The 22,694-nt window shown below is 38.0% G+C and overlaps 4 protein-coding genes across 6 annotated transcripts; all 4 read left to right on the forward strand.

Annotated features, from left to right (window-relative positions):
• The first annotated feature begins 345 nt into the window (after positions 1-345).
• Positions 346-6,506, forward strand: ubox5 (U-box domain containing 5). 3 transcript variants are annotated; one of them, XM_031305204.2, is made up of 8 exons: positions 423-491; positions 878-946; positions 1,458-1,521; positions 2,302-2,403; positions 2,747-3,498; positions 3,629-4,254; positions 4,344-4,529; positions 5,448-6,506. In XM_031305204.2, the coding sequence occupies exons 3-8, from the start codon at positions 1,468-1,470 to the stop codon at positions 5,666-5,668; spliced, it is 1,941 nt and encodes a 646-aa protein (XP_031161064.1). In that variant the 5' UTR covers positions 423-491; positions 878-946; positions 1,458-1,467; the 3' UTR covers positions 5,669-6,506. The 3 variants fall into 3 exon arrangements, with proteins under 3 accessions (XP_031161063.1, XP_031161062.1, XP_031161064.1); XM_031305203.2 differs by lacking the exon at positions 878-946 and having other exon boundaries at positions 346-466; XM_031305202.2 differs by lacking the exon at positions 878-946 and having other exon boundaries at positions 354-491.
• A 1,152-nt stretch (positions 6,507-7,658) lies between these two features.
• On the forward strand, positions 7,659-9,796 carry LOC116053972 (arginine vasopressin). The gene is made up of 3 exons (XM_031305212.2): positions 7,659-8,008; positions 8,836-9,040; positions 9,140-9,796. Exons 1-3 carry the CDS (start codon positions 7,889-7,891, stop codon positions 9,262-9,264), a joined length of 450 nt encoding a protein of 149 aa, XP_031161072.1. The 5' UTR covers positions 7,659-7,888; the 3' UTR covers positions 9,265-9,796.
• A 2,724-nt stretch (positions 9,797-12,520) lies between these two features.
• ccl27a (chemokine (C-C motif) ligand 27a) lies at positions 12,521-14,710 on the forward strand. The gene is made up of 3 exons (XM_031306033.2): positions 12,521-12,701; positions 13,215-13,332; positions 13,459-14,710. The coding sequence occupies exons 1-3, from the start codon at positions 12,638-12,640 to the stop codon at positions 13,568-13,570; spliced, it is 294 nt and encodes a 97-aa protein (XP_031161893.1). The 5' UTR covers positions 12,521-12,637; the 3' UTR covers positions 13,571-14,710.
• A 2,226-nt stretch (positions 14,711-16,936) lies between these two features.
• On the forward strand, positions 16,937-22,474 carry slc35d2 (solute carrier family 35 member D2). The gene is made up of 12 exons (XM_031305484.2): positions 16,937-17,191; positions 18,255-18,288; positions 18,369-18,455; positions 18,545-18,612; positions 18,972-19,043; positions 19,218-19,286; positions 19,386-19,488; positions 20,077-20,169; positions 20,257-20,324; positions 20,473-20,551; positions 20,950-21,032; positions 21,516-22,474. The coding sequence occupies exons 1-12, from the start codon at positions 17,064-17,066 to the stop codon at positions 21,619-21,621; spliced, it is 990 nt and encodes a 329-aa protein (XP_031161344.1). The 5' UTR covers positions 16,937-17,063; the 3' UTR covers positions 21,622-22,474.
• The last annotated feature ends 220 nt before the right edge of the window (positions 22,475-22,694 follow it).

Here is a 22,694-nt window from a genome sequence, read left to right on the forward strand (position 1 = left end):
AGTAAATAGTCCTCAAACCAAAGAAGTCTGGGGTCTTCCCTGGGAACAGCATGATTTTCATTGAAATGTTGCAAGCTGCAGGGTTGGATCTTGTATAGATGGGTGATCTTGTTGACTTTAATGTGGAGGAGGAGATACATCTCTGATAAGATGTAGGCTATTTGTAGATGTTTAAGATGTAATTAGAGATGGGCAATGGTCAAATGAAAGTTATTACGTGTTAAAAGGGCTGTGCCGAGGTAAGGAACACATACATGTCAGCGGACAAGTAATTAAATGAAGTTTATTCTTACTTGATTTACTCAACACCTGTTGCGTCCCTTGACGCATTTCGCAATTACAAATGTGAATAATGTCCCATCTCGGCTACCCTAGTTGTGTCGGCTAAGCTAATGGCTAGTAGCTAGCTAGCTTTTAAGTTACCTTCTAAAAGTTAATCAGGGGAGGCAAATAAAGAGTCAAACAGGCAAGTTGTTCAACGACCATGCAAAGTAAGCTTCATCTGCCTTAGTTTACTAACCTAATGTTAACATTGTCTGTCTGGCTCAGCATTAGCAGTGTTAGCTAGATGCTAGCTACGTTTACTATAACGTTATTGTTGTTACAGCTAACGTTAGCTATGAACAAGTTCATGTTGTTACCTGTAATTGATCTTATAATACATCCATGTAATTTATGTGCAACATTAGCGCCAAGAATACTTATTTGTAAAATGAATTCAGTAAATTTCTTTGGTGAAATGTAACCGTAGTTTTCAGTAACATTAGCTGGATAAGAAATGAGCCGTCGGAGGACTCGGTTATTTGTAAAATATTAACTTGTTTCGGGCTGCAACGTTATATTTTATCTTTAATTCAGTTATTTTCTCCATTAATAGATATATCGTTAAGTCCGTAGAGTGTCAGATAATAGTGAAAATTGCCATCACAAGTTCGGATATATTCAGGTTGGTTGTTTTGTAGATATTCAGCTGCCTATTAACGTTATTATTAGCTACATTTCTTGTTAAGAACAGCATTACATTCTTAGCTTTGAAAAGCTGCAACCATTGACTGCATTGTAGCTTCAATAAATACTGGAAAGATTAATCTATTACCAAAGTAATTTTTTCAGTCGACTAAATTAGTAATCTCTTGAGCTCTTATTATTTTTATGATTATTTGACTATTGTTTAGTCCAGAAAATGTCAAATCAAAGTAAAGCCCAGTACAGTTTCTCAGAGCATTTGTTTGTCCAATGAACTTTGAATTTTGTCATGAGGTCAAAGGTCTTGGGAATGAATAGGTGCACACACAAAATAAATGTGATTACCTTCTAATAATGCAGGGCAGTGTGGTGTACCATTGTGAGTCTGTGACAGTGTTAGAGTTGTTTTCACTGAATGCCTCATTTTGCCTTGACCTAAGCGTGACGCAAAGGAACATGTATAGCTCTAAAATCAGTTTGTGTTTTCGCAGGTTGGAGAATATGGTTGTGAATCTCTGTCTGCCACACTTTTATGCAACAGTTCATTGCAACAAGGTGCGATATATTTCATGGAACTCTCACGTAACTAACTTCCTCAGGCTAATTTTTTTATTTAACATGTACGATGCTTTCTTTTTTTTTGTAGAAAATTGCTGCTATTCCAGGTGACATGTAACTAGTGTTAGCAACAATTACTTAGGACACAGAACAGGCTAAAACCTTAATTTCTACACTCATGTAGTGTTTTATGAGAGCTCCAGTCTCCTTATTTCCCTAAAAAGATAAAGACAAGGTTCAATATGTGTTAAGACCAACAGGAAGAATCAACTAAAACAGACATGAATTTGCAAAGAACGGAGTTGGAGGACGTAGATGTGAAAATAAAGAAGCAGAGGGACAAAGTGGTGGGTGGGAGACTGAATCACAACTGACCTTGTGATGTTCTTTTTATTGGTACTTTGAAATCTAATCATGACTGTATTTTCTACTCTCGGGATGAAAGATGTTCTTTCACTCCTTCAATTATAGTTTTTTTTTTACATCATCTTATATATTGTCACCTCTCCTTCCAAATGTTTTTTTTATGCAGTTTTCTGTTGCATATCATTTATATTGTTTAGACCCATTTGAATGTGCTGTTCTCAGCCACATTTCCAATGAGACAAGCCCCTGAAACTTAAGTTTTCCAGAAGTGGTAATGCTTTTTTTGTATTAACAACATGCCTAAAATTTGTAGTGAACCAATTCAATTGGGCTGGCACATGAGGTTTGCCATGTATTACACCATAAAAATGTATTTTATATATATATAATTTTATTTTTTTTGTACTGCAGCTGTGCGCAGATGGCTATGATGTCACAAACCTTGTGTCAGCCGACCCTGCTCTCCGGAGGCGGGGCTTCAAGCTGGAGTACTTCCTACGTCCACCTGTACAGGTAAGGAGACGCTGTTGTACTTGGGCAGAGGTTTACTTTCTTGCTGAGTGTTAGATGAGACGATTTCCAAGGAAAGTTCTTAATTGTTGTTTTTCACAGAGATAGCTACACTCTCATATTGTCAGCAACATTTAAATGAATGGCATTTCAGTCCTGGAAATATCACTTTATTCAAGTTAAAAGCAGAAGGCAGAATTAGAATAATTTTAACAACAGCCTATATATTTTTTAGAATCTTAATATTTGCAAAACTTTTAAAAGTGGGTATGATCTGCGGCAACACAGGTAATTTATTCATCTCTATTGTTAGTGGTATCCATTTTTTTTCTTTTATTCCTCCAAGGTGACGTTGAAGTTTGGCTTCCAGGTGGAGCTGTGCAGGGTGGATGTGGAGCTGTGGCCCTGGGGTATGGACCGTGGACAGGCCTGCAAGAGACTGGAGATTAGCACCAGCTCTGATCCGCTACCCTCCCAAAATGTTGGCCAAAGCCACAAAAGGGTTCAGCAAAAGAAAGAAATGCAGGTAAAGGACCAGAAACATAGCAGAGAAAAACATCAAGAGCATGACGGTAAATCTCGCCAGAGTAATGGCCCCCAGTGGAGACTTCACGCCCAACAGTGGGGTGAAGAAGCTCTAGATGAGCCTCAACAAAGAGGCCATGCGTTCAAGTGTCAATCAAACACCGAATCCAGTAATACTGTTACAGAGTTTAAACTCGTAGGTCGCTGCGAACTAAGGGAGGAAACCCAAGTCTGTTTCACACGGTCAAATATAAGTCCCCGGCCCCCGTTCCTTTCCACACCACCTCCACCAGCTGCAAATTGTCGGCAAGAGGAGCTGTGGAGTCGGGGTCCGCTCTCATTAGGCGCTGTGACACAGCTTCGTGTGACTGTGCCATTTGGCGGTGCAGCATCTGCTCTGGGGCTCAAAGCCTTGGCCGTGTGGGGACAACCTGCTCGCTGTTGCCCTGCAGAAGAAGTGGAGAGGATTAAAAGAGTCCATGAGGCCAGTGATAGACGGCTGCCAAGACCGGTGTTTTTTGCCCCTTCTGTCAGCCAATCAAAATCACCACTGCAAGCAGCTACACCTCCAAGGTATGTGTTTATGAAGCAGTCTTTGAAGAATTAAATTTCGGTTGTAGATAAAATAGAGCTCATAATAATAAATTATATACATTTTCTTACACTCTTGATAGTTATCTGTTTGCTTTTTGTCCGACTCCAGCAAACTTTCCATCCCAGAAGAGTTCCTTGACCCGATAACTCAGGAGGTAATGATGCTGCCCATGCTGCTGCCCAGTGGTGTGTCAGTGGACAACACCACAATGGAGGAGCACCAGAAGAGAGAAGCCACTTGGGGTCGAACCCCGAACGACCCCTTCACTGGCGTTCCATTTACTTCAACCTCCCAACCTCTTCCTAACCCCCAATTGAAAAGCCGCATTGACCTCTTCCTCCTGCAGCAAGGGATGATGAGCAGGGACGGGATGTTGGGGAGACAAGGGGATGGAGAGAATCCACAGGCCTCAAGACTTATTGCCTCTGAGGTACATGGACAGTCCCAGTACTCTCCATGTCTCAGTGAAAGCACAAAAAACAACACTGCTATTCAATATAATGCTGGCACCAGAAACGCAAACAGGACCACACAAATAGAAGTCACTGGATTAGGACATTCATCAGATAATGGGAATCACACATATAACTCCCAGCCAGTAACTACAGAGAGTAAATCAGAAAGAGGAAAGAAACGAGATCTTAGTGACGTTTCCAAAGATTCAACAGAAGGGTTGACAGCTGAGAGGCATCTACTACCTCACTCAAAAAGACCCAGACATTATGCAGTTTCAGGTGAGTTTAACATGTTCTGTAAGAATGAGATCCTAAAACATTTCATCGTCTGCTGTGTCGATGTTCACTCCTTCACCATACTACTTCAGTCCCCAGCTGCAGCTCTCATGAGCAGCGTTTGTCAGCCAGTCTGGATGAGGCCCTGTTCTCCGCCCTGCAGGGCCGACCCTCCTTCACCTCAAACTTGTCTCAGCAGAGCCGGGTTATTCCTGACTCTGAACCACTGAACACCTCACAGCACAGTCTGACTGCAGGCACTCCAAACATGCCAACAGGTAGGATTGAAAAAATATAACACACAAAAAAGCATACTACCCTCTGTAAATATAAAAGGGGGTTTTAAACACATGTTGTATCTTGCTTAGAAGGTGGCAACTGTGGTCAGGAGAACTGATCTGTCATAGCTCACTCAGTTGTTAGTTTGATGCTGCACTTCATCAGGCTTAAAAAATAACCCTTTTAAATGTCCCTTCATTATTTTTTACAGGAGCTTGGATAGAACAAAATTCAGGGCCACCAAAAGACATGTTGTGTCTTTTCTGAACTGATAAGAAATTCCACATAAACACTTGGGTGATTTATTATTGAGAGGCGTGTGTAGGAAATCTGAGGATCTAGTTGATTAAGAGAAAGAGGGTAAACTAGGGCTAGGCAATATATCAATATTATATCGATATCGTGATGTGAGACTAGATATCGTCTTAGATTTTGGATATCGTAAAATCGTAATATATTAAGTGTGGTCTTTTCCTGGTTTTGAAGGCTGCATTAGAGTGAAGTGATGTGATTTTCTGAACTCAACAGACTGTTCTAGCTGTTCTATTATTTGCCTTTACACACTTTGTCATTAAATCGACATTTCTGATGATTATTTATCAAAAATCTCTTTGTGTAAATAATATTTTGTTTAAGCACCAATTGTCAATCCTACAATATCGTCGCAATATCGACATTGAGGTATTTGGTCAAGAATATCGTGATATCTGATTTTCTCCATATCGCCCAGCCCTAGGGTAAACCAAAGACTTGATTTACAACACATTACAATGGAAATCCTGAAATGCACTGAAAAGCACAAATGTATGACGGTATAGGAGTTTTAAAAAATGTGTAGAGTGTTTCTTATGTCTAATGTTAAACCCGTATATATCCATTAACTGTTTGATTAATTGTCCCTCACATTTGCTTGCCAGGTGAGAAGACATGCTCTGCATGTTCCTGTTCGGTCTCCGCTTACTCCAAATCTGCACCATCCATCTACCGTCTAACCTGCGGTCACCTGCTCTGCCATGCCTGCCTGCGGAGGGAATCACAACCACTAGACACTGTCACTATAACAACATCCAATCACATCGTGTGTCCCGCCTGCCAAAGCACGACCCCTCGCAGTGACGTCATACGCGTACATCACTGACAGATGCTGTAAAAAGGCAAACCTACACCTTTCAAAGCCTGTGATAAAATGAGGATTATTCTGAAGGTGAAGAGGGATTGTACTTCAGATTTGTCGTTTTAGCGTTCCAACTATGTTTAAATCAAAGTGGAGAAAAAAACATTTACAGCTGAAAGTTACAGATCCTGGATAGATTTAATTGTAGATTGTTTACTTGGGTTGACTTGACGCTACGTCCATCCCCCTCTTTAATATACAGTATATCTTCACAAATGTGTGATACTGCTGTTGAGTTATATGATAACACTCTAAATAATTACCAAATTTCCACGAAACTATTCATCCCTCAAGTTATTTCTTATTCACGCGCGTCAAGTACTAGTCTAATAGTGAATTATATATTTTTTTTGAATTTTCTTGGACCCATGACGTCAAAAAAATCCACTCTATTTTGATGTCTACAGCTGTAGAAAGAACAAGCCTTTAAAAACCTTTAAACAAATCTTGCAATATTGTAAAAGAATATGAAAAAAAATCCACCTCTCTTCCCTGTCTTAGTTTTTTTTCAGCAAGCATTGAATTGTAGTTGCAGCCTTGGTTTGCAGCCTTTGTGCAGAGCCTGAATGTGTAGATGTGTTGAGGATGCACAAAGAAAATGTTGAGGGACAGAAGTACAGGGAGTAAGAGGGCAGACGAATAAATGTGGATTTTGACCCAAGGCTGTCACTGTGGCATTGGTCATTGTGAAGAAAAACACACAGGGCACACACGACCTTCCCCTCTTTCCTTCTTCACTCCATGCACCACTTTACATTCCCTACACTCTTGTATAGTCTAAAGAGAGTAAATGCAGGCAAAACATGTAAATGATAAGGACTTCCTTGGACTGATTGTGTACTAATTTTGATGTGTTAATATTAAACCTTATATATTGTGTCCACCAAAGGGTTAAACGGACCAAAGTAAGGAAAAGCAGCATGTATTGTGGTTTCGCAATCACAAACAACATTATTTACGTGTTGGTTTCCCTGACAACATTAAGCTTAACCAAGGTCATGATCCTGTATCCGCTCAGTTAGAGCAAAGGCTGGATTCAGTTGTTGTGCATGTGAAATGGAGACATCAGCGTCACTGTTTGAGCTACAAGTTGTAGATGAACTTAAATGATAGTACTAAATCAGTGCTTTGTACATGTCAGAAATGTAAAATAAAATGTAAATAACACTCAAACTTACATTTTATTTTAATACTTGTATATAAAGGTAATTTGGAGAGCTCTCTTGGACGTTTCAGGCAGCGTGTTTCACAGGCTACTTGTGAAATGTAGGAATGTTAGGCCTATGTTTATTTCAAGATTTGTTACAGGTTTCAGGTGTTTCTTTGTGAGAAGAAATGTTATACTGTTCAGGAGTACAGTAATGCAAAGACCACGTTTTGTATTTATTGAAACGCTTCAAGCTTCAATGCCATGATGCTACTTAAAGAGCTCCTTCACACCTGCTGCCTCTGATGCTCAGTTTAGCCATTTAGCATCTATTTGTTAATCAGCATCACAACAGCTAATAGGTGAGGTACAACCCAAAGCATGCAAGGAGACACCGAACGGAATAATGAACTTCAGATATTAGTTTATTTGAAATGCTAATCTTGTTGTGCTCATTAATAGTTTTAAATTACATCAGCAGGATAATTTGTGTGACCTTGAGGTTGTCATGATGCTGTTGCATGAAGCAGTTTCCTTCATATTAAAAAAGTAGTAAATGTCTGTATTGTGCATGATCGTCATAAAATGTACTTAATCAGCACTCTTATTGCAGTAAATATAGTTGTCCACAAGTCTAATTAGTTGCTCGTGTTCTGCCATTTTCAGTGTGTGTCCTCCGCCGCGGAGGCAGAAATTATTCTGAAAAGTTATTCCAAATAAGTGTGGCGCAGTCTTGAATACAGAAAAGGCATATTCTGCTGTTCAGTGCTGTTTGCTTGTGTAGATTTGTTAGATGGCACACATCTGATGCAGAGCCATATCTGCTGCGACCTCTTGCACACACGCACGCAAGTGGCCTTCGGGTGCGCGTACAAGTGGAGAGCAGAACAGCACAACACTGACGTCAGATAAGAGTGTCAATCGCTTTGTCAGGTCATGTCCATCTGCTTATAAGAGGAATCTATCGGAAGATCAGTCACACGTTCACCCAGGCGGAGAACATACCAGTGCGCAGCGTTCATCCAAAACCAGCAGCTATGCCTCACTCCTTGTTGCCCCTGTGCGTCCTGGGACTCCTCGCCCTCTCATCCGCCTGTTACATCCAGAACTGCCCCCGAGGAGGGAAACGAGCGCTGCCGGAGACTGGGATAAGACAGGTGAGGACCATGATCGTTTCTGCTTTTTTTGTGGGATATCATCTTTGACTTTCTTAGATTTCTTTTATTCCTTTGGAAGTCTTAGATTGGAAATTTCCCAAGCTGCATTTGAGCCTATTCTAATAACATTTTATAAGTTTATTATCTATGTAAAGTCGATCAAATTGGGGACATTTTGAGTGGGAAATTGAATGTAGCCTACAATCATTTTATGAGATCAGATTTGATATCATTGGTTTTATGGTTTGAATTCAGATGTGTTTAAAGAGCAACCCAGCCATTTTACTTTAAACAAATGAATGGACCATGAATGGACCATGAAAAAAGTCAATTGATTGGATAACAAAGAAAAACGGTAATGTTGTGGTATGTTAAAGATAGCAGCAAATAGACCATTTATTTATCAGGTCCATACAACTTAAAAAGTATGTGTGCATGTGACAAACTTTTGTATTGTAGCTTATGAGGGAAACAAAAACTGCATGATATGATGCCTTTCCAGTGTTTTAATATTATTTTTATTGTTAGGATTTCTGATATAGAGGCAAGTTAATACTCAGGTATAAATATAAACAAACATATAGTGAAGTGAGATAAATGTGCAACAGAAATCATACAACCATTTTCCAGCATTTAAGAATCAGCTTTGGCTAGCATATCATGCCCATTACCAATATTGTTTGAATATGAGAAGGAATAGTGAAAGTCAGCAATATACGTTACAAAATGTATCAAAAGAGAGTACAATGTCAAATGTATGTTCCAACAATAATTCACTGGATTTATAGCATCTGATTATTGCTTAAATCTATTCAATTCTCCTCCAGTGCATGCCGTGTGGCCCCGGAGACAGGGGCCGCTGCTTCGGCCCCAGTATCTGCTGCGGGGAGGGCCTCGGCTGTCTGCTCGGCTCCCCGGAAACGGCTCACTGCGTGGAGGAGAACTACCTGCTCACCGCCTGCCAGGCAGGAGGGAGACCCTGTGGATCTGAGGGAGGACGCTGCGCTGCTTCAGGACTCTGCTGTAACTCAGGTACAGTCTGGTTAGATGTTTGTCATGTTTAGACAAGTTAATGATGGTATGAATTAGTCTTTGGGCACAGATTGAACTAAGTCCTCTCTTCCTTCCCAGAGAGCTGTGCGGTGGACCCTGACTGCCTGGGGGAGACCGAGGCCTCAGATCCAGCCCACGGCTCTGCAGGGAGCTCGCCAGCTGAGCTGCTGCTGCGCCTGCTACATGTAGCTACCAGAGGATAGACTGAGTACTGATACTGTTGTGTGTGGAGGTTCTTCTGCTTCTCAGGGCCTGGAGGTGCAACAGAATAAAGATCATCCCTGTTCCACTACAAGCCTTAAGGTGTAAACCTTGAACCAATAAAATGCCAAGACAAACTTTGTTCTCTCATAACCCCTACTGCTGTGATATCTCTGTATCTGTAAAGACGGTCACAAAAAAGAAAAACTATCTTTAACTTTAGTAATTGGCTATTTTCCTCCAGATCCTATGGAAGAGGAATCATAATACTGGTTATGAAAAGTATATTTCATGTTTGTTCCAACCTTCAAAATGTATATACTAATGCACATACTGTAAACAAAATTTTATTCTTTATGAGGGGAAACTCCTCAGAGCTCTACTTCAAATAAGTGAATTATGGCATATAGAAAACACTGTAAATAAGTCAGAGATCAGAGATGACAGACATCAATGTAAAACAGCTGCTTAAGCAGTTACTTCTTGTGTACTAGAAATAGTATTATATATTGACAATACATAATGTTCACTGCCCAAAAAAAAAACCTGCTGTCTGTTTTCATTATTCATGATTCATATTCATTTCATTATTATCACTCAAAATGATTACACCTTCAACAAATGATTCACTGATAAGGCTTGTTTATTTTCCGTCTGTGTGCTCGCGCGTGTGTGTGTGTGCGCGTGGGTGTGTGAAAGAGAGTAAAAGGAATTAATAATTACCCAACATAGAGAACTACTTATAAGAAATCAGCAATGATAATTGTTGTCGTTTAATTAGTTTTGATCACTTGAACTCGCCCCAGGGTTTGAACTTCTTTTGTGATATTTTTCAAGAGGACACAGATTGTTTGGGTGCGACCCAAATGAATGATGAGGGTCAAGAGGGGACAACAAAGGCTGGACTTTTTAAAGAAGATTTGTGTTTTAAGGTAGATTAAAAGTTGGTTGTTATAAATCATTTATCGAGTAGGCTAGTCCAGCAAACACATCACTTGTTGCACAGATAACATAATGTGACAGTGTTCTAATCAATGCCGTACCTTTTATTCATCTCCTTCAAGCACACTACTCTCTCTGTTGTGTATCAACATGTCCAGTTTGCGTAAATGAAAGGAAGTGGATTTTAATTGTCATATTCCTTTTGTGTGTGTGATGATTGAAAGCTGATGTTTCTGCCAAAACTGCATGTGATGGCAGTTTGTCTGAAATGTTTTCCAGATCAAGATGAAACAGAATGCGGGACCTCCCACATTTTGACATTAACCTGTTTTGACTGACTCAATACCTGTGGGCCATATCTGAAAAACGTTGTCATAAAACTGATGCATCTTGTGTTTGCGTTACAATGATCACTTAGTAGTAGTATAACAGTGAATTCAAACAGATAATGTGTAGACCACATTAACTTAAAGTAGTAGTACCGACCACTTTGGGGCCCTGAATGACATATTTTTGTATGGCTAAATTATTGTAAAGTTCTGCTTGACTTCCTATTCATTTATAGTTGAGATCACCTTTAATAAGTAGTAAACTTATCAGACATTTTGAAATGAAACAAAATGGAGAAAATACAGTAAAGCTGCAGTTATGCAGCTGCCACATTTTTTTTAATTTCTTGGTTTTGAGTTAAATATCAACTATAACAACTATTGGATGAATTGTCGCGACATTTGCGATACACATCATGACCCCCCTCAGGATAAATTGTATCAACTTAAATGATGCCTTCATTTTCTGATTGAGCACTACCATCAAGCATGGCTGCAGACTCTTATTAATGGAAACATGCACTGTGGTCTCTCTGTCAAAAAATCAACTCAGTGACAAGAAGGCAGACTTCTTCTTTCTTCTCAAGCAGTCAGTAAATGTAATAATCGTAAGCCAATGTAGTCAAACCAGATCACAGTGGCTTCTTTTAAAGACCAAAACAAATCCTCCAGATTTGATTTACAGAAGAAAAAAAAACATGTCAGAGAGTACTACACCTATGTCAATCTGGCTCATACAGGAGGGAAAACAAAATAAGTCTTGTGATTTTAAGGCTTTATATGGGATCAGGTATTTATTGTTGCATGCTCAAAAATGAAATGCAAACCAAACATCACAAAGACACTGCATGTGTTGGTTTGAACTCATCAGCAACTTTCCTAAACACCTAAGTAGTCAGTCTGTCACTCTTGCTACCAGAAAAATTCCCCTGGGGAGCAGTTGGAATTCCCCTCCCCTGACGAAAAATTAAATTGTTGGGTTTGCACGCTCAGGTAAATTGCGCAACATGCGAAAAAGGTTTGCAAACCACACCGGAGCACACAATGAATGAATAAATGAACATGAAAGTTGGAGCTTCTAAGTCAACATAGCGTCTTGTCGGCAGATCCATATCTGTCAACATTGATTCATGTATGTCAATTAAGCATTTATTTGTCGATGCCTGCACTCTTTTGTATTTGAAGACTATGCTGCCAAAGGTCAGATTTTAATTTTAATTTAATTTCATCTGGAAATTTAGTTTTTTAGCTCTTCTCTCTGCAGGGAGGTCATAGGTCAGGGCCGTCTACAGAGAAAGAGTCTGGCTCATGGACACTTGAGCAGGGCAAATGTTTGCTGATTCAGGTGCTTGAACTCAGGTCCTCATGTTGAAAGATTGTCCCCAATTAACATTACTCCAAACCGCTGCCCAAATGGTAGGCCTATATACATATTTTTTTTCAACATTAAAACATTCTTACAGAGCCTTGCACTAATCACACATACTAAATTGGCTCAAGACTTTAAATAAGCCATTTGATATATCTCCCTTTACTTTTAACTGTGATGTTTGACGCTGTTTTAAGACTTTTGACGTTTGATCTCAATTGAGTTTCCATTTGATCCCAATTGTTTAAACTATGTCCTATTTTTTTGTGATTCTGGGTGTGGCATTTGCTGAGCTTTCATTTAGTTTGCATCAATCAAAAAAAGATCCCGTTGAAAAGAGTGGTTATTGAACCTGTCGGAGCCTGTCTGAGTGGAGCATACCTGTACCACACACTCATCCAGATTCCAGCACTAGCAGTTTGAACAAAGAGTCAGGTTCAAAATGAAAGTAACATTTGTTTTCATAAAGACTTTAAAACTACCATGGGTTAATTATCTACTCATCATTGTTTCATAACCTTGTTTTCCCAATATGTTGCATTCACAAAGGTGCTGAATGGTTCAAGCACTGTGTTCACACACTTGCCTTGCCTCTGTTTGTGGGTGGGTAGGGGTGTGTGTGTGTGTGTGTGTGTGTGTGTGTGTGTGTGTGTGTGTGTGTGTGTGTGTGTGTGTGTGTGTTCAGTGCAAGTATTTAAAGAGCAAGTAAATATTTCCTCTGCTCATTTGCTCATCATGGATATGAAAGTTGCATTTGTGATTGCCTGTCTGTGTACTTTGGCCATCACCTCTACTGAAGGTAAGGACCCCACTTTCATGACAAATACTCATGTTAAAACCAAGAAAAAGCTAGTATTGAATCAGTTTGTATCTGAGTACAGGTGTGTGGTAACTATTCCTCTCTGTACGGTGCAAACATAAATAATAATGTTGTAAACAGTTATTGAATTTCACATTTCTGTTCATATCAACCTAGAAAGTTTAAATGAGCATGTGCATGTGTTAAGCAGAGGATGTAAATCATTTTGTTGTTGTTACAGCTGTTTCATCAAGCTGCTTTTTAGTTTTACAACCTAAAGCTTTAGATTTTTGGGAATTTTATGTATTATTCTGAAACCCAACCAAACCCAAGTCCGAAATATTATATTGTGCTCTTGAGAAAAGTCTTGTACAAAACCTAAATCGTAATAACAGATTTGGAGATTTAAGTTGACTGCACTGTGCTGATAGCACACAGACACAGTTCATCAGTCTATAACAAATACATTTAGTTTCCAACATCTTTATTATTGATCTTAATCCCATATTGCAGCTGGCATCCCAAAATGCTGCATCACAACAAAAATGAACATCCCTGTGGCATTGCTGCTGAAGGTTCAAAGATGGGACATACAGCAAAGCAGCGGCGCCTGTGACATCCCTGCATTGATGTAAGCAGTGAAGATCAACAATGAGACAAATGTTTACAGTGATTTTGTAGTTATCAAATGCTTAATTTTCTTACTAACTTAGTATCTACAACTGAAACATATTTTTCTTCGCTTGTGGGTCCACAGACTGTATGTAAAGGAGAGGAAGAAGCCCATATGTGCTCATCCTAAAGTGAAGAGAACACTGATGGTGCTGCAGCGGATGAGCAAACAGAACAAGCTGAAAGCAGCTTACTGAGATGTAGAAAGAACAATTTCACGAAATTTGTCTGTGTGTTGTGTTTTCACAGTTGGTGTTTCAAGAGCTTGCGTCAGTCCTTATGTTTTTTTCTTTTTATTGATGAGAGATACTAGTACTTTAGTATTTCCATTTTATACTCTTTAATTCTACCCCACAAGATTTTAGAGGGAAATATTGTACTTTTCACTCCACATTTATTAAACAGCTACTTTTTTAGGTTAAGATTTTACATACAAAACAAATGATTTTTATAAAATTGGATGCATTGTTATAGATCAAACTATACAACAGTAGGCTAAAATCAGCTCCACTTTGACTGTGTGCAACAATAAAGTATGGCTTACATGTTAACACATCAATAATAATGATCCAATAACAACATGGAATGGGGACATTCTGCATTGTTAGTACTTTTACTTGTAATACTTTAAGTATATTTTGTTGCTAATACTTTTGTACTTCTACTTATGTAAAAGTTTAAACACTGGAGTTTTACTTATAATGGAGTCTTTTTTTTATAGTGTGGTAAATAATGTGAATATGACTTCCACCATTGCATTTATAATACAATCATTGTAAACAAAAACAAAAAGAAATCTCTGTAAAATGTGATTTAATACATTATATTTTTGTTTGTGATTTGTGCCTCCAGATGTACCAGCGATGATTGTCTAGCAATAGTCAAACTATGAAGAGAGAGACGTTTTGCTGCTCTTTGCAAATAATATTCAATAATTTCAGAGAGATGAAGGTCAAAGTGTGTTGATTGTTTTCTGGCTATATCAAGAAACGCAGTCTAACCACCAGCCAGAGGGAGGGGGACAACTGCCAATCACTAAAGTTATGATCAATTATCTGGGCCAACACTCACCATCAGAGGACACTTGTGAATATCATGTTAATACTGAATTGAATGTATTTGGTAATACGTACATTTTCACATTTACACATTTGTTCTTTGTCATAACTTATTTTTTACAAGCGCTAGAAGACAAATGAGAGCAAGAGACTCCAGAGCCCTCAAAGACTAGGCTACAGATAGAATTTTTTTTATGTCTGAGGGCTCTATAAATACTGTAACTTTGGAACCCTTGGAAATGGAACTCCAGATCATTAAAGAAATGAAAGTAAATTTGACTTAAACGTTCTGTGTTTGATCTTGTCCTCTAATGATCAAAACTCTGACCCGCTTCCTTTTTTCCTCTTCTGTCATGACTAATCCCATGAAGACAAGCTGCTACATACAGAGAAGGCTGTAAAACCTTCAAGAAAGCTTCAATGAGCTCATTTATTTGATTATTTTTTTTGGTTTAATTCCAAAGTGAGTGATCCTTTTAAAAAACAGAGACAAAGAGGTGAAAGCACATACTTACGTTTACTCCAGTTACTGTTACAGAGTAGCTTTGTAATGTACTTTTTTGTATGTCTTTTTAAATAGGGTAATTTTTCTTTTACGTTTTTGTACTTAAATCCATTTTAGATTTTTAGATTAGATTACTTCTTTCAATAAAATATAAAAATATACTGGGTGGTTTTCTACTAACAATGTTGTGTGGGTGGAATCTCTACTACCTTTTGAATACTATGGTATTAACGTGTAAAAAGTGTTTGCTTTTCATTAAACTAAATGTAAACTGAAATGCTGATACTGCTTTTAGTATTCTGCAGCATGTAGTCTAACATTCAACTCAGAAAAGTGAGGAATTCATTTCACTCAATTTGTGCACAAAAACGGGCAAAAGGAACTTAAAAAATAAAACGCTTTGGGACTGACAGCGACTCATTGGGAAACACTTTTGAAGCCTGGCATTCGACCTCAGGCAGCATCTGGTGTTGCTGTATTGTGCAGTCTTCCAGGTTTCATTCATTAACGATCAAATTGGGTTTATGTAAATCCATTTTGTAAGTCCAGCTATTACCACAGTTATACAGTACATCGAGTCATTTCGGAATTAGGTGACATCAAAATCTAAAAGTGGCGATGTGAAAGTCAGGTGAAATATGTTTTGATGACATGACAAAATAAACTACAGGTGAACAGTAATCCACTGGTTCACTACTCCACTCACAGTCACCAACGTTGAGTTATTAATCAGACTAAGACCCAAGTCCTCAGGCTGTTATGATTGTGAATAACTCATCCCTTCCAAATGGCAGAAAAGCACCTCCAGCTTATTCCAGTAATCTCCCTTTTGAGTCAGTCAGGCTCTTAAAAGTCAACCAGGCTTCATGGCATCAGCAACAGAGTAAGAGAAGATATTGAGAAAACAAACATAATGCTGTCAGATGGGGCCACAGCAAAAATTAATATAACAGCTGTGCAATGATGAAATCCTGCCGACAGCTTAATTTGTTATAGTCTCCAGGCACAGATTTATCAGCACTTAAACTGTCAGCAAAGTTTGGCTGTGGCTCATCTCGCCTCGAAGCACAATGTGTTGAAAAGCTGATCAAAGAAGGATAATTTTTGCTGATCAAACAAAACAAGAAGCAAATTATCATCTACAATTTTAATGTCCAGTGAAAGACTATATATTATAGAAGAAAAGAGAGCTCTGACCAAGCGAGAATATGATATAGATATATGACATATGAATATGATATAGACCTGCATAAACAATCAGACTGCAGAATGTAAAGCTGAAGAAGAAAGTTGTGCTTGTGGTTATCTGCCACTCATCTTATCTGTCAAATAAAGATTTTTTCTTTTACACTGTGAAGACTTCACAAGTCTGATGCAATAGCACCTTCTAGTGGAGACACTGATAACAAGTAGAGATGGAAAGTGTTGTGCAATACTGTACAATGACAACCAGTGATTTATATTATATTTATACATTGATTGCTATATTGAGACTCCTAACACGCAGATTCATCAGGTTGGCCAGCGTGAGTGTGCTCATATATACTGTGGCAAATGTTTGTCTGGTAATTTACTCGGCATGTCAGACAAGCGTCACATTTGGCATACATGCAGTTCTCTTACAGAGTTTCACTCAGGAACCTGGTTACAACATTGTACATCATCCCGCTTGCTTTGCTAAATCACTATCAGATAAGTTGTTTCAGCAGTTGACTCTATGAATGCCCCATAAAAGATTAATTATCATCAGCAGATATTAGCAAAGTGGCCACCCTAAATAAACGGACTTTATTTATGTTTTTGATTACAAGCAGGGGTAAATGTACGTTAAAAATTTGGGGAGCATATGTTGATACTCTATTATAATATCTGTATTGAAGATTTCAGATATCCCCTATCAAATATAATCCTCCCGCATGTAGAACCGCTATCACATCTCAGAACACCGGCTGTTGGCGTAACTTGAAGAATGACGTGATGACGTCCGCCATGTTGTCTGCAGCCAGGTTCACTTGGGTAGAACCGCCCACCAAACCAGAAATGACTCCACTTTAGTACAAAAGGTTTTTGAAACGCCTAATGGGTGTATTTTTAATAGTAGTACGCTAGTGTATTCAGTAGCTGAAGATGTCTGCCAACGCCTGTCAAGAAACCGTTGAACACTCCGGACTGCTCAAGTTTTACTCTGCCGTGTTTTACGCCGGCAGTTCGTTTCTTATCACGGTGGTAAATAAAATCGTGCTGACCAGCTTCAGGTAGGCTATGCTGTCATCAAGTCATTCATCAGAAGTGGAAGAAGCGATATGTCACTGTAGAAATCTCTCTCTGTCACAAAGTCATGCATTCAAATAAAGTGAAAGTAAAACTATTGTCATCAAAACATAGTCTACTTAAAATAGGCCTACCAAAAGTATATGTAGGCTACTCATTATGCAGAATAATGTTTAAATTATATTACTGGAGTATAATAAAATGCATTAAGTAGGCCTACGCCACTTAAATGTTGAAGCTTGAGGTGTAACGAATTTAACTACTCTAAATACTTTATCTGCTGGGTACCTTGTGAAAAGTTATATATAGTTATAAATATTATGCAAAGTAGCCTAAGTAACAATGTATCAGATAAATGTAGTGGAGTAAAAAGCACAGCATTTGCCTCTGAAATGTAGTGGAGTTGCAGGAAATGGAAATACTCAAGATAAGTTCCTCAAAATTGTACAGTACAGTACTTGAGTAAATGGTTCAAGATATGAGCCATGTGCACAATAACAGACGTAATCACTGGCAGTGGAAATCTTAGGCCTCAGGAACCTTCAACAATGCTCATTAAATTACTAAAAACCAAATCAGCAAGTGAAAGAAAAATCTGAATCTAAGACAAAAAATAGTGGAAGTTAATATAAACAAAATAAAAATGAAGTAGTAGGTGTGTAGAAACTAGACAGTATGGCAAATGAATGAAACTAAATGTAAAAAGAAATGTAATGTATGCATAACTAGAAGTAAGAGATGGGTACTGAGAGTTGTACACGGTTGTGAAACAATAAGTAAAAGTAGGCTATATAAAGATAATTGACATGTGATGAGCTCAGAGCTCAGGAGTTGCAGCATGCAGAACAATGTGTGGCTCGGGTGATAGGTCTTTGATAATTCTTTTGGATTTCTTCTACACCACTGGGTGTAGCTTTCCACCACTGTCATTCATATAGTGTCAATGGAGAAATCTCACACACAAAGGAAGCATATTAATAACACTACATTAGTTAGTGTGATTAGGATCACACTTAGTCTTCAACTGTTCATGTGTTGATTTTGCAGGTTTCCTTCCTACATGTGTCTGGGAATTGGCCAGGTAAGTGTGTGTGTGTGTGTGTGTGTGTGTGTGTGTGTGTGTGTGTGTGTGTGATTTCATGGTCACTTTGGTCCTTTCAGATGATCATCACTCTTGTTGTTCTTTATGCTGCCAAAATGAGCAAAACAGTCCAGTTTCAAGATTTTGACAGAAGTATTGTCTTAAAAGTAAGCATTTCTCATTTTTCACAAAATATTAATATTTATTTAATTGTTTTCAATTTTCCAAAATACCAACGCTTTTATTTTCTTGCCAGATTTTCCCTCTTCCTTTGCTGTACGTTGGCAACCATATAACAGGACTGGCAAGCACCAAAAAACTCAGGTTTAACAAGTTTAGCTGTTATCTAATTAAATGAATACTTCACCCTCCAAATGATCATTTATATCAATTACTCACCCCGTGTTACATTGAATTCTTGAAGAAGCATTTGTTTTTCTTGCATGCCTCAACGGTGAACGAAGAATCTAAAAACAGAAAATTCCTGATGAATTGATGTAGGTGGGTGAAGGCATGTGAGAAAAACATTTTTTTCTCTAATATTTCAAGGTGACACAGGGTGAGTAATTGATATACAAATGATCATTTCGAGAGTGAATTTTTTTTTTTTTAAGTAGACCTTCTCCTTTCAGTTTTATGGTGGTCATTCATTTTCATTCCTCCAAACATGTTGTCTTTTACAGTTTACCCATGTTTACAGTACTACGGAAATTCACCATATTGATGACAATGATCTTGGAAGTATATATTCTAAGGTAACACATATCTTAAAGCAATTAACTTTATCAGAATTATGACACAACTGGTCTGAAAGTACTGCACATGTATCATGAGGTAGTCTTAGGTTTATAATCAGTTTATCGGCCGAATTAAACAAGATATGAGCTTTTGGTTTGGATCTGAATGTTTCAGTGTTCCTTTTTTTCCAGAAAAACATTCCCAAAATGCCTTGTGTACAGTGTTGTAGCCATAGTCCTGGGTGCCATGGTGGCTGCAAGGTATGGATTTTTTAGTTACATTCATTTAATTGGGTTTGTTTATAGATCACTTAAGAACTGAACACCTGTGCTTTCCCTCCATCTTTTCCTCTCCTCTAGTTCTGACCTGGCCTTCGATCTGGAGGGCTATACTTTCATTCTGCTCAATGATGCCCTTACTGCTGCCAGCGGCGTGTACACCAAGAAGAAACTTGGCACTGAGGTATCATTCCCCGCACACTGTGTTGTCCTGGTAGTTTCACAAGAACTAAATGTCTGTGTTAGACAAGTAAACAAGATTGTGTTACTGCACACCTGTCCTGCCAAAGTAGAAAGGAGGTTTAAACTTTAAGTCCTAAATTATTTAGGATTGATTGATTGCTTTAATTTGTGTTGCACGTCTAAGATCATTACTGAACTATACATGGTATTGTATCAAAACATTGGAGAAAGAAATTGGACATTATATTTTTAACGTCAGCATTATAAGGTGCAAAGGTGATGGCTTTGGGTATTTTCATCCACCCTTTAAGTAAACAGGATCTTGAACACACCAGAATAACACCAACCCTCTTAACCAGATATGGCACCTTTTTAGGCTATTATGATTTTAGATACTGACAGCAGTCGACTTATTTGGAATATAGAAGTTAAAGTATGAAGAATTATTAACACTTTCTAATCTTAACATGCCGTAAAACTAACAGTATTTAGGTTTGCTGTTTCTTACACAAGCATCTCCACAAATGATCTGTGTATGTTGGATTTTAGTCACATTACATCTAATATGATCCTCTTTTTTTTTTTTAAGGGCCTTGGGAAGTATGGTGTCTTATTTTACAATGCACTAATCATTGTCATCCCCACTTTGTTGGCAAGTGCATTTACTGGAGATTTACACAAGGTACATATGGCGATCCAGTGTATTCTACTGTATTCTACTGTATGCTTTTTGTTCCTGCCTGACCACCTTTTATGTTTTGATCCACAGGCAGTCACATTCGAGGACTGGGTTGAAACCACTTTTATTTTTTGTTTCCTCATGTCCTGCTTCATGGGGTATGTTACTATAATTCAGTTCAAACTGCTTAAATACTGTCACACCTTTGTGGCTGGCTCCACTCCAAATACAAACAAAAAATCCTCCTTTCATAGCTCTTACATTACTGCCTCAGCCTACCCAAGACTCAGTTCTGTTTTTTTTCAGGTTTGTGCTGATGTATTCCATAGTCCTGTGCAGCTATTATAACTCAGCACTTACTACGACAGTAGTGGGGGCAATAAAGGTAAGAACACACTGATAAGATTACTATTTTTAGACTAGAAAGCACAGGCAATGCATATCTCTGCCAAGGTTACCCAATTCTCCAAATTCATTATTTTAATAATAGAAAATGATTAAAGTTCTGACCTGTACGTGGATCTTGATTCTACATCAGACTACACATAGTGATAATCATAAAACAGTGAACATGTTCAAAATGGCCCATATGCAACATTAAGATTATTTTGAAAATGTATTTAATTCACACATGGATCTAAATGTGCACCAAAAACAAGTTAGTTGTTCTCCAGCCCAAGGCTTAACTTTCCGCTCAGTTTTTGAGAGTGATATTTTTTACCTGTACAATTTCTGCTAACAAGATCATCACTAACTTACGTAACTATTAAACATTTTCTTAAGAATGTTGCAGTAGCCTATATTGGCGTCTTTGTGGGTGGAGACTACCTGTTCTCTTGGACCAACTTCCTAGGCCTCAGCATTTGGTAAGAATCATTTGTTCCCTTCCTGTTTTATTTCAGCTCTGTTGTTTTTAAATTGCTTAACAGTTCGACCAACATATTGTGTTAAATGTCGTTAAAAACTGTGCCTGACTACAACTGGAAATTGTCAGAAGACTTTGATGTGACCAAATGATATGAGGCCACGTTTCTTAATACGTTTACATTTCTTGTCTTAAACGAGCAGCATTGGGAAATTAAATTCCATTTGCAAGCCATTGCAAATTCTGATCCAGAGCAAAACATGGATGTATAAGCTCAGAGTTTTACAGATAGATAAGTTAGTGTTATCAACGACGAAAAGTCAAAAACGCTGTTATTGTTTTTTTGAAATGAAAGGCATCTTTAAACTAAAGCTTATCGTCTCTGGCACGCACATTGTTAGTCACTCTGAGTAACCGCTAAGCAGTAGCAACAATTATTTTCCATGGCCAAACAATTAATTGCTTTTTATCTTTTGCTTTGCAGTATGTCAGGTGGACTAGTGTACTCATATCTCATATTCAACCAAAAATCATCTAGAAGTAATACAGAAGGAGCACAAGAGCTGAAGATTCACATCACAAAAGATTAAACAGGGAAGTACTCTGCAAACTAAATGGACACAATTTTAGCCTTCACCACTTGGTGGCATTGTTCTGCTCCATATTGGAGCATAATATTGCTTCTACACTCACATTTTTATTGTTTATTTAAAATCAATGAGTTGATTTCAATGGATACATTCAGGGTTCGTACAGCTTTTTAAGAGTACAATTTAAGAACTTTCAAGGTACCTAAACCAAAAACCTCCAGACTCTCGAGGCCTTTATCATCACATCTGGGTTTTTTTTTTTCATTTCAAATATTAAAAGATTTTTGGTTTACATGAGTTTTGATTGTGTAGATGAGAAACCAGATTATGTTGAAAATCAAGCATTCAAGCACATTCCTAAACTTGTACATAACGGTTAAAATTACGCATATTTTCCAAATATTCAAGACTTTGTACGAACCCTGTACATTATTGGTGCCATCTATTTTATATAACTACCAAGTCATGACTGGATAAATAGACAAGTTCACATACATTCTGGGTCTGTTCAGTGAATGTTTATTGATAACCAACACATATATAACTGTGGACAGCCAGTCAGAGAAATCTTAACATGTGTAATAAAATGTCTACCAAGCAAGCAAGATCACTCTATACATGTCACACACATGAAAAACTGTTGGGAGGATGTTAGCAGAGGTGAAAACTGAAATTTCAACTTCAAAGCTCTACGTAAATTGTGCACACTCAATATTCGAACTAACACGATGTGTATATATTAAATGCCATAATCTTCTCAAACCACATAAGAGACTAAGGGTTAGAAATGTTTCCAAAAAATCTACTATAATTGGATACAAATAAATCATTTGGTGTTTCGATTAGCAACAATTCACTTGCCTTCCAGTTTCACTGTAACTCCACAAGGGTAATTTGTAAATCAATCCGATTCAAACATCACAGCTAGAGTGACAGGTTGTTGGTGCAGGTTCCAAAACAATCATAGACAGCGCAGTTATGAGAGGCTTCATACATTGTCAACGGATGTAGTGTTGCTTAAAAAAAGAAGAAAAAAAAACACCCAGCACCACAAAATCAGTTTATCAAAAACA

The sequence above is a fragment of the Sander lucioperca genome, chromosome 2 (assembly GCF_008315115.2).
Source record: "Sander lucioperca isolate FBNREF2018 chromosome 2, SLUC_FBN_1.2, whole genome shotgun sequence".
NCBI classification, from domain to species: Eukaryota; Metazoa; Chordata; class Actinopteri; order Perciformes; family Percidae; genus Sander; species Sander lucioperca.

Bases quoted from the DNA above. Each gene is read 5' to 3' on its own strand.
- ubox5 (XM_031305203.2), top strand. From the start codon at position 1,468: ATGGTTGTGAATCTCTGTCTGCCACACTTTTATGCAACAGTTCATTGC. The intron at 2,404-2,746 runs GTAAGGAGACGC...TATTCCTCCAAG, and splicing joins TCCTACGTCCACCTGTACAG to GTGACGTTGAAGTTTGGCTT. The intron at 4,255-4,343 runs GTGAGTTTAACA...ATACTACTTCAG, and splicing joins CAGACATTATGCAGTTTCAG to TCCCCAGCTGCAGCTCTCAT.
- ccl27a (XM_031306033.2), top strand. From the start codon at position 12,638: ATGGATATGAAAGTTGCATTTGTGATTGCCTGTCTGTGTACTTTGGCC. The intron at 12,702-13,214 runs GTAAGGACCCCA...CCCATATTGCAG, and splicing joins GGCCATCACCTCTACTGAAG to CTGGCATCCCAAAATGCTGC. The intron at 13,333-13,458 runs GTAAGCAGTGAA...GTGGGTCCACAG, and splicing joins TGTGACATCCCTGCATTGAT to ACTGTATGTAAAGGAGAGGA.
- slc35d2 (XM_031305484.2), top strand. From the start codon at position 17,064: ATGTCTGCCAACGCCTGTCAAGAAACCGTTGAACACTCCGGACTGCTC. The intron at 20,552-20,949 runs GTAAGAACACAC...CATTTTCTTAAG, and splicing joins CAGTAGTGGGGGCAATAAAG to AATGTTGCAGTAGCCTATAT. The intron at 21,033-21,515 runs GTAAGAATCATT...TTTGCTTTGCAG, and splicing joins TTCCTAGGCCTCAGCATTTG to TATGTCAGGTGGACTAGTGT.
- LOC116053972 (XM_031305212.2), top strand. From the start codon at position 7,889: ATGCCTCACTCCTTGTTGCCCCTGTGCGTCCTGGGACTCCTCGCCCTC. The intron at 8,009-8,835 runs GTGAGGACCATG...ATTCTCCTCCAG, and splicing joins CGGAGACTGGGATAAGACAG to TGCATGCCGTGTGGCCCCGG. The intron at 9,041-9,139 runs GTACAGTCTGGT...CTTCCTTCCCAG, and splicing joins AGGACTCTGCTGTAACTCAG to AGAGCTGTGCGGTGGACCCT.